General features: G+C 34.2%; 1 protein-coding gene across 1 annotated transcript; it reads left to right on the plus strand.

Moving 5' to 3' along the window:
* Positions 1–201: 201 nt before the first annotated feature.
* On the plus strand, positions 202–747 carry LOC130049705 (uncharacterized). The gene has a single exon (XM_056147644.1). The coding sequence runs from the start codon at positions 202–204 to the stop codon at positions 745–747; it is 546 nt and encodes a 181-aa protein (XP_056003619.1).
* Positions 748–11,587: the final 10,840 nt, after the last annotated feature.

The following is an 11,587-nucleotide window of genomic DNA, read 5'->3' on the forward strand; positions in this document are numbered from 1 at the left end:
TGATCTTGAAAAAAATGTACACAATGTGAATCAGGAGCTAAAAGAAGTGAAAGAAGTGACAAAAAGTTAACGGACAGTGAAGAGGGAATAAATCATATATCATGTCAATACGACGATCAACGAGCACATGTCCAACACTTATAAGAAACAGTGAAAGTACTTAACAAGAAAACAATACAAACATTAAATGAAAATTTGCATATGGATCTTAAAGAACTTACAGAACGCCATCTAGACCTGCAAACCAGATCGATGAGAGATACTTTAGTGATCAGTGGTATTATTGAAACAGATGAGGAAGATACAGAAGCCATACTCAAGAAATTTATAGAACAAGAATTGCAGATCACAGACGACATCCAGTTCGATCGTGTACATCGAGTGGGAAGACGACTTAGAAATAAACACAGACCCATTGTTGCAAAATTTGTACTATGTAAAGATAGGGAACGGGTTCGAAAGGCAGCACTACGTCTTGCAGGAAAATTGTTCAGCATCAGTGAGCTATTTCCCAGAGAAATAAATGAAAGGCACAAATTACTGTATCCTCAATACAAGTTGGCCAAACAACAGGGACGACGTGTTACCATGATCGCGGACAAGCTGTTTATAAATGGAAATCCCGTACACGTCAATCCCAGACCAATCCACCAACCCAATCATCTCAACAGTCCGTACAGAAGTGGCGCTGCAGAATCACGCGCAGCGCAGAAGAAAAGTGTAAATGCGCCCCCGAAAGTAGGATAGGACAAACACGGAGAACACTTCCGGTGTCAGGACAAACAAGAAAATAAAAACCCCGATTCTCTCAACCAAACCATATTAAAACTTGTAAGTCTAAATGTATGTGGACTTTCGTCTAAACTTCAAAACCCTGAATTCCTAGAATTTATCAATCAGTACGATATCATATGTCTAACTGAAACGAAAACTGATTATGCAGACAATATTTATATTGACCATTACACTGCATTCAGTAAACATAGATTCCCATTAACAAATCGTATGTCAGGTGTGATTGTAATATATGTTCGTAAAACTTATTCCAACTATATAACTGTTATACATAATGATAGTACCCATGCTCTGTAGATTAAACTATTGTACTGGGCACTATATATATTCCACCTATAAATCTCGTGTTATGTGTTCTGATGTTTTGGTACGAATGATAAATTTGGGGGGGGAAAGAGCAAGGTACATTAAGGCCCAAATTTCGCCACAAAATTAGGATAAATTTAAAATGTGGTTTCACTTGGTTTAATCGTTATGATTATGCACTAGGGCATTGGCCCTGATGATACATGTGGAAATTAGTGACGTAATATGTTCTGTGACGTCATTTTCCTTATCTCCGATTGACATGATTTACCGAAATTAGCCGTTTTTTATGCCTTTTAAACCATTTTTAAGATAGAGCACATGCAACAACCACAAAGATATTTTGTGTACAAATTAATCATGTTGAAAGTCAGTAATGAGCAAAATTTCGACTTGGTTGGTAAGTGAGCAGACTATTAAATTTAACGTTTAACCATTTCCCGCGTTCATCTGTAATACAAATTTCAACGTCGGTGGTGTTCATATATACAAGTTTAATGAATAAATAATATGCATATTTATGTAAGTTCTCAACAAAGCACAGAAATATAGATACAGCGCGGTAATAATATATTAATTTTGGCAACGCATGATATTTTGTAGCATTGAAGTTTGAACACTCGATATTTTCTCTTTTTAAACTTCAAATAATTCAAACAACCGACGTTATAGAAATAAAGTAAAAGTATTGAACAATTGTTCAATGTGTTGTAATCGTACACTACCATTATTTGGAGACGGTAGTGAAATGAAGAATTCAAACTTTGCTGCATTTAGATAGATGAAGTACGTCAGTCGCGTGTCATTTGTAGTAGTTACCCCATGTAATATTGTTGGTTATGTACAGATAACCCACACTTTTAACAAAAGAAAGCACGCCAAACTATGGTACAAACTACAAAAGAAAATCGCATATTCCCAGATCCATGGAAATCGTGCAGCATGCAAAAAATACCCTGAATAGGTGTCTGACAAAATCAAGTGACGAAGTCCTTGTACACAACGATGGCTTCGAAAAACATGTGCCGGTCATGGTCACGGTCTGATGATATCGTGGCACTTTTGCACGATGATGAATATCTAATATGAATGTAAGATCGGATGAAACTTAATTGGCTGTTTTATAATAATTTAATTATTTACATCTTGTTAAGTCTAATATTTTCTACAATTTTACGTTCTGTAGTAATTTTCTTGAGATCGATTAGGTGAACAACGTGAACAAGCATACGATATGTCTCCGAGTAAAATACTACTTAACCGCCGAGTTTCACCTGAAAAAAAACTATTTGGTAAACAATGCGCACCCCTTTCTCACACCAAAAATCCTTGAAAAAAAATGCATATCATATTCGACAAAATACGGTACTATGCTACACATCGACGTATTCTTCATGATATTCAAGCATAAATATGATGGTTTGATGAGAGAATCAGGAAAAAGAGGCTAGATTTGGTCATAAAATTTTCATTTATTTGTCTCAAATGAACAATTTGCATCTAGATTTTGAATTTTTTCCCGGACCCCCACCCTCTTTAAGAGGGGACAAGCCCCTCCCGCACTCTTCCCCTCGTCGCATCGCGACTCGGTCGTCTACTTTCAGCAGCCGGACTAATCACAAATCAGCAGGACTAGTAAATCATAGATTCTAGTAGTCTTTTTCACTAGTATAGTGAAAAAACTTAGTGTCAAAAACTGATTAGATCTTACACCTTTCATTATTTTGACAATTGCTGGAAAATATAAATATCTTTGACTGACGGCATTATATATGTTGATGCACTGTCATAGTGATTGACTTTGGTACTGTTAAGGTATTCGATGTATAATGAAAGGATAATGAACAATTTTGAAGGATTTAGATCAACATAAATGTTTATTGTTAAATAATGATGAAAGCAAAGCAGACGAAATTCACATGACTGGCAAATGATTAGAAGCTGACCTTTTTGCACTTAAGACTTTTTGGAAGAGTTGTCTGCCCTTTGCAAAAATAAGAAAAATTTAATTTTCTAAACATTTGTGTGGTCAATGATTAATTTTATTTCATATTTTCATTAAGAGAAAGTGTATGTAACTTTCTACCAAGAGATTTGTATGAAAATATAATTTCTTTTTAAAATATTGTAATAAAACATGCTTTTCCCATATACTTCAATGTTAAATTCTAGGTGAAATAAATCAAGCAGTAAACAAAATTTTAAAAATTCCTATGGTGGATTATTTTTATTTGATGAACCCTTCAAAATGATACCATGATTACAAAAATTCCACCATCCATTTATTAGATATGAAATATGGTCATTATACATTGAATACCTTAATAGACAGTCTCTGCTTCATTCATCATTATAAACTGGCCGAAAAGGAATTGTTGAATGATTTATTAGACAGGGAAACCAAGGTTGTTTTCATATCTCCGACTAAATCGGCATGTATCAAAAGGTAAGAAGGGGGGGGGGGTTAAAAATATACGATCCTCTCCCATGCGGACTTAAGACGTGGTTTGAGACAATGAATATGATTTATGATTTAAACATTTTTCCTTTGCGTAAATACTGATGCATTGAAAGATTTGTTATATAAAGATAATTGTCAGGAGCCTGTATATTTTTTTTTCAAATAAAGAGTGTAATTAATAGATGCAAGTGTATATGCTAAAACATTGAATATAATACCGACAAGATTATTTTTTGCTAGGTTTTTCATGGTGTCAGTGTCAACTCTTGTGTAGAACTTATCACATTGTTTTTAAATCTTATTACATCCTATAAGGTTCACATTCGGTCCCATTGTCATGTGATGAATTTTAAAAGAAAGTTCGTTTTATAATATTTCTTTTCACATATATTCTGAATGAATTTCATTTTCTTTTTACTACATGTACAATCCAATGTAGCATTGGTTAGTGCGTGTTCCTTCGCTGAAAACATTTAGTGCTCTCGAAAAAAAAAAGAAAAAAGAACAAAGTGTACATATCCAAACAAGATAACTTAAGGTAACCACGCGCTACGTACATATATGATATTCACTTAATTTAGATTAAAACAATGCAAATTGGATGCAAATGTAAATACAACGTTAAAATTGAATGAATATATATGGGTTGCTCTACAATTCTTAGATAAAATTACACTAATCGTCCTTCAAATCACAGCATCCGCCGCATCGAATCATCTACAATTGATTAAAACTTTCGGAAAAAATCAATTAAACTTTTCAAATAAAAATCATAGTGCACATTTGTTTAATAAAACTTTGAGCATATGGCGACACAAATTGGATTATTTTCATATTGAGTGCATGACATAGCTTTCTTGTTCATGACGTCGCATAAAGTAACGTCAAAATGGCACAACGTTATCGTAAACTATACTGTATTAACATATGTATTATACATGAGTAAAGCTTTTACGAAGACATCATAACCATTTTATGGAAGTAGACACCATATGAAAGAATTTTGACGAATATCATTTAATATGGACGCGGGGCTAAATTTGGCCCCAAACGTACCTTGTCCTTTGTACCTGCTACACTATAGAAACACTTTGTGGACGCAACTCCTCAGAAACCGCTCAATGGATTTTCTTCATATTTTGTAGGAATGTTCGTCACCATATGTAGTTGATCATATTGTGCCGGCATTTTGATTCAACAATTTTACCCCCCCCTTTTCAAAGAAGAGGGGCATATTGGTTTGCACCGGTCGGTCGGTAGACCACATGTTGTCCGCTCAATATCTTGAGAACCATTCACTTGATGATAATGATAATACATATGTGGGCTGGTTATGATTAGAAGAAGACCCCTTTTGTTTTTCATGTCAAAAGGTCAAGGGTCAATCTACTCTGGACATAGGAATATAATGTCCGCTCAATATCTTGAGAACCCTTTGCTTGAAAGACATCAAACTTGGCACACTGGTACATCCTAAGGAGTAGATGACCCCTATTGATTTTGAGGTCATATGGTCAAGGGTCAAACTGGGCATAGGAATATACTGACCATTCAATGTCTAGAGAACCCTTTGCTTGACAGACATCAAACTTGGTACACCAGTACTTCTTCAGAAGATGACCCCTATTGATTTTGAGGTCACATGGTCAAGGGTTAAACTGGACATTGGAATATACTGTCCGCTCAATATCTTGAGAACCCTTTGCTTGACAGACATCAAACTTGGTACATCCTCAGGAGAAGATGATACCTATTGATTTTGAGGTCACATGGTCAAAGGTCAAGGGTCAAACTGTAGATATAATATACGGTCCATTCAATACCTTGATAACCCTTTTGCATGACAGACATAAAACTTAGCACACTGGTACATCTTCAGGAGAAGATGACCCATATTGATTTTGAGGTCAAAAGTCTATAATTGAACTGGACAGTAATATATTGTCTCCTATATTTTAAGAATTATTTACTTGATTGACACCAAACTTGGTACACTGGTACAGCATAAGGAGTAGATGACCCCTATTGCTTTTTAGGTAACATGGTAAATTCACTTTTGACATAGGAAGATATTTTCTGCTCAATATTTTGAATTGATGATGCTATCAATTAAATGATGTGTGTGTGTGTGTGTGTGTAACCCTTTTCAATTTTGCACCATGGGGGCATATGTGTTTTACAAACATCTCTTGTTACAGGAGTTATAGGACTTTGTTGAATTTGTACATGATACACTTTGTTGATGTAACTCCTCAGAGACTGTTGTATGGATTTCGTTCAAATTTTGCAAGATTGTTAGTCACAATTTTTAGTTCATAATATTTCACCACAATTTCGAATTTACAAATTTTACTGGAGTTAAGGGACTTTTTTGAGGCGGCAGGGGACATATGGCTACGGGTAGCAATCTTGTTTATTAAGTATCACACTAGAATTTTTCTTTATACAAACACATATTTATTACTGGTTATAATAAAACACTTTTGATTGGATTTTCTTATTCAAACATACACTAATTTATGTTAATCAACATTGATAATTGAAATTCATTTCACCCCTATATATATAACTTATTTTACATATAAAAGACGAAGATAACGAACAGTGATCAATCTTATAACTCCTTCAAGCAATACAAAACAGAAAGCTGGGCAAACACGGACTCCTGGATATATCTTGATAATTGTAGAACAAATGCCATATTAAATGCTAAATTCTATGGTCGTTATAACGATCTGGTTTGCCAATATAACCTATCATTGGGTCAAATGCCGTCTGACGTGTTTCATACCGATTGTTAGGTCGTTCTTAGCAAACCGATTTTGACTGCGGATAACTCCGTTTACCTGATTAAGATGTAGCGCTCACGGCGGGCGTGATCGGTCGACAGGAGATGCTTACTCCTAGGCACGTGATCCCACCTCTGGTGTGTCCAGGGGTCCGTGTTTTCCAACTCGTTATTTTGTAGTGCTCATAGTAGTTGTGAGATGTATCACTGATCGTTATCTGCATCATTGTAAACCAAGCCTAGCGCTTCTCCGTACTTTCAGTACTTTTTATTTGTTTTATATTTCTAAGAACTTTTCTTACCTGTATCCTTTGTTATTCGTTTAGTTAAGATAGATGTGACCTAAATAGTAATAGCATTGATGTTGTACTCATCGCAATAATACTGTACTCGTCACAACAAGTTAACCCGTAGGGATCAGGGTTAAAATAGGTCCTCAGTACCCCTTGCTTGTCGTAAGAGGGGGTTAAATTTGGCGGTCCATCGGATGACTCTCTCTCTCTCTCTCTCTCTCTCTCTCTCTCTCTCTCTCTCTCTCTCTCTCTCTCTCTCTCTCTGAATATACATTCATATTTGGAGCTAAATATTAAAACTCATTTACGAAGAAATGCTTTTTGTGTCAGATTTTGGACATGTCTGTCATAAAGTTCCAGTCCATAGACAAATATTGATCACGGCATGTCCCTATCGGAACAACCCAATGCCAAGTATTATGTCTAGAAATGGATTTTAAAGAGATAGAAAAAGAAAAACATTTTAGTTAAATATGATGAAAGTACATTTAAATTCAGTGATTGACAGATAAGTACTTGGAATATATTAGTATACATTATACTTGGAGACGAAAAACAGGTATTACTTTTTGATAACATTTGCTGCATATGGTGTTGTTGCTTAGTAAACAATTATATTTGAATTCCTAAAAATTAATTTATTTTAGATTAACAGTAACGATCTTTGTTTTAATTTTGCAATATTTATTCTATTTAGTGGAACATATTGCCAGAATTTCATTATATCATATTGTCAGAAAATGATGTGTAAATGTAGTACGAAATTTGCACCTGATGATATTTGACCTTAATGCTCGTTATTATAATCACCATATCTTTTGTTAAACCCATTTAAAATGATTCAAGATCTGTCTTATGGTTGTATTTTTAAAATTATGTGGAATTCAAGCATGATACTCAATTAGTTTTTAGATCGCTTTGGTCTTCCTTTAGCAATATCAAGATGCAAAATACCCTTAAATAATATGATAATGTAAAAATTGTTAAGTATGGTTCCACGTAAAACTCAGGCAAAAGCGCATTTTCGTCCATGTTCATGTTCACGAAATGAACCCAAACTTAGCATACTAACTCACCGTAATATGTTTAGCAAATATACAAAGTAGTTTTGATTTATTTCGCCTTGTTCCAAAATTATGGACAGATAATTATGAACATGGAGAATTCACGCTTAGTGCAAATCTATACAAAACACTACTTGCATTCCCTTTGAAATCTAAAAACAGCAAAGCGGGTATGAAAATATATCATTATATAACATTAAACAAATAAAAAAGGCATCCTCTGATATAAATATTTTTTGTTGTTGAAAGTTTCAATATAACATTTTAAAACCTCTCTGAATGTTTCTATTTTAATGCAATTTCGGTTATCGTTCTTGACTTTAACCTCGATGCTCGCTAGGGGCGCTGCGTTGTCAACACGCTAAGTGCGCGGAATATGGCGGATCTAAAACTGAATGCCGTGTAGGACAATGTTCCGACAGAGTGTGATCTGCCCTTAAGCCTTATCTAAAGGAAACGAATATATTTACCTTCGGAGAGTGTCAGAAATACATTGATGCATATATGGCATCACTGAAGATAGACCGTGTGTGGAGCAGCCGACAACGAAGACCGAGCAACATATCTTATATGACATGTCACCAAGTCGGCGCATTCTGGTAATTTCAAATGGTGTGATTTACATATTTAATAAGTCAAAATTCGCAATATTTATTATTACTAGCATAAAAATCATAACGAATGTTGTATTATACAATGTAGCATTGTATGAGACGACTGTGTACAAATGACACCCCCTCCCTTGTTTCAAAAAGTCTCATACTTTCAACAGTTACGCTATGATATGTTTTAGGCCTAGGCTAATCAACGGCATGTTTCATTTGTAATGGTCTGCAATAATAGCAGACGCATCAATGTCATGTATCCTCCACACAAACGCTTCCTGTCTCAGATAGAAATGTAGATTATGCCTAACTGAGGATCAGTAGGAGTAGGTATCATCTCAAAAGAGTGGTTTTATGTACTACATGTAAATTTCAGTCGAATTTGCATATAAAAATGTAAGACATGATATGACTTTGTGAGATGCAATGTTTAGTATATAATGTAATCCTCCTTTATTCAAATCACAAATAACGTAGTGGTTAGGTATCCGGATTCGCATGCGGGAGGTACCGGGTTCAAATTTCAGATTGGCTGGGATTTTTTTCTTCAATTTATTTTATATACACATCATTTTTCTTCTTCAAGGTATTCTATATAAACACACACAATTTTTTTTAGATATTATTTCATATGCACAAAATCATTTGTTTTAGTGGTCACCATCCAGCTCTTGACAAATCAGAATTCATATCTTAAAAATATATGCATACTATTAGACATATCAAAGAAAATATTTAGGGTCTGTAGTTTTTAAAGAATTCCATTTTATTGTCAAACAATTCATAATGTTAATTATAAATCTTCATATTAATCAATAAGACTAAGTTGAGTCTTCTTGACATTTTTATTAGATATCTATTATATTACTATTTAAAGTCTGCGTCAATTTGATATGGTCATGGTACTGGTCAATGCATGGGTTCTTGAATGTATACTTCTAATAATAATATATAAATATAACAAAAGATCAAGTGATTTGGCTAATGTATATTTCTTTAAAGTTTTCATACCAGCACCATGGAGTGTCATTACCATCACTACATGCATTGGAAACCTCTTTGGTAAATACATAACTGTAAATACATGTAGCACATATGTACCAATGAATCTACAGTGTAAATGTTTTATAAACCTCAAACTTGGTAGAGCAGTATTATATAAATACAGTGGAGCCTCGTTAATCCGGACACTTTGGTTCCCAGCAAAATCGTCCGGATAAATGAAACGTCCGGATAATTGAATCGCATATTTTCTAGCTTTGCATAAGTAACCAATATGTGCCTACTTTATTGATGCATAGTGAATTAAACACATTCTATCATTGGATTTGACCATTTGCATTAGTAAATAAATTATGATAATGTTAACATTTACATGTATTTCAAAGCACTAAAATTTAATGTACATGTTCAGTGTATTTGCCTGTGCTTACATTGTACATACATATGATCCCTACAAATAAATATACAAAACTGTGTACCGTATGCACTAAAACAAATAATGAAGCACTTTATGTAACTATAAGTAAATAAATCATTAGTAACTAACATAATCATTTACACTTCAAACATTTCATCACACTTTTACTTCTTAAAGAGGCCGGTAATTTCCATTTGTCACGATTCACGGGTTCGGCGGTCTGTTAAAACAATCTTCATCGTTCAAAGTTGATATCAGAATTCCGTGATTATCATGTCAGTTGACAACATTCTTTAACCAAAATTCAATCTGCCAGAGTTTATATTTCTTATTTTATAATTATCCAAGGCAATACCGGGAGAACAAAATCATTTAAGCTCGTAATATCAAGACCTACTACTGCTTTGATCTAGTCACGCGCACCTATTATTTTCATGATGCGATAATAACGGAACAAAACTCGGTTGAAACTAACATTACAGGTACATACAGAATTTAATTGTCATTTTCCTTAAAATGGTAATTTTCTCACTTCTACCCAGAGTTTAAAAATTCGAAAGCAATGAAGCTCTACAACATCATAACAAGAATCAATCGTACACAGGTACATTCTACATGCGTGACATTCTAAACGTTAAAAACTTATACTACATGTGCATGAACATACATGTATATTTCACGCCAATCAACAGTATAAAATCCAGAATCTAGAAGTATAATCTACACTCTTTAGATTTGAATAAGCCGATATCAATTTACGAATCAGTACAACTGATATGTGTAGCAGTTAAAAAAATATCATTACGGCATGATGTTTAATTTATTAATACTATTAGGGTATTGATCAAGACTATAAATTAATATACTACAGATTTATTTACAAAATTCAACACTACACGCAATAAAGATCTCATGTGCGAAAATTGGCCATACAATGTCTCGATCGGCACGTTCTATCTAACGGACTTATCATCACATACCACCTAATTGGAGGGAGGTGTTGCCAGGGTACAGGTAATCGCTTCAATTAGACAGTTTGGCTTGTTTTCTTTATAATTTACGCCTTGTTAAAATTGTCCGACACAGACCTTCCCTAAACAAAATTACCGTCCGGATTAACGGTACAATTTTCAATGCATTAGAACGTTTTGTAGTAAAATGTGACCGTCCGGATCCGGAACGTGAATTTCCGGATTAATGATGCAAAATAACGTATACAAATTCCGTTCCCTAGAAAAATCGTCCGGAAGGTAAAGCGTCCGGATTAATGGCGTCCGGATTACTGAGGCTCCACTGTAATCCTGATATACAAGAATTACATGACCCCTTCTGATAATGAGGTCAAAGTACCCCCCCCCCATTATAGGAAAATATTGGTCATTCAGAAACCAGACTCAAAACCTGATACAGCTGTTGCCCTGACTAGTATCTGAACCTACTTGTCACTGATTTAGAATATTTGGAACACCTTCTCAATGCCATATACAAGTTTCTTTAGCATTTCTTGTTTTCAAAAGTTTTATATGCTGTTTTAGTATTTTTATTCTTTCTAACTACATGTATAATTCAAATATCAATGTGTACTATGATTACTAGGCTCTGAGATGTGTACTTTAATTGAAAGTTTTATGATATAAAATGTTCAAACATTCTCAAAAACTAAAGAAATATACATGTATATTATATATTGAGGAGAGAAAAATATGTAAATTGTGTCCTGAAAATCAGTGTCTATCTTATTGTATCATGGGTCTCTGCAAAACCCAAGGACATACTTAAAGTGGTGACAGCAGGAAAACCAATCAAACCAAGTGAAAGTACAAGACAATATTACAAAAGGAAAGCAAAGGAGTCC

Source organism: Ostrea edulis, chromosome 8, assembly GCF_947568905.1.
Source record: "Ostrea edulis chromosome 8, xbOstEdul1.1, whole genome shotgun sequence".
In the NCBI taxonomy this organism is placed as follows: Eukaryota; Metazoa; Mollusca; class Bivalvia; order Ostreida; family Ostreidae; genus Ostrea; species Ostrea edulis.

Excerpts from the sequence above, each read along its gene's own strand:
- LOC130049705 (XM_056147644.1), top strand. The coding sequence starts at position 202 with ATGGATCTTAAAGAACTTACAGAACGCCATCTAGACCTGCAAACCAGA.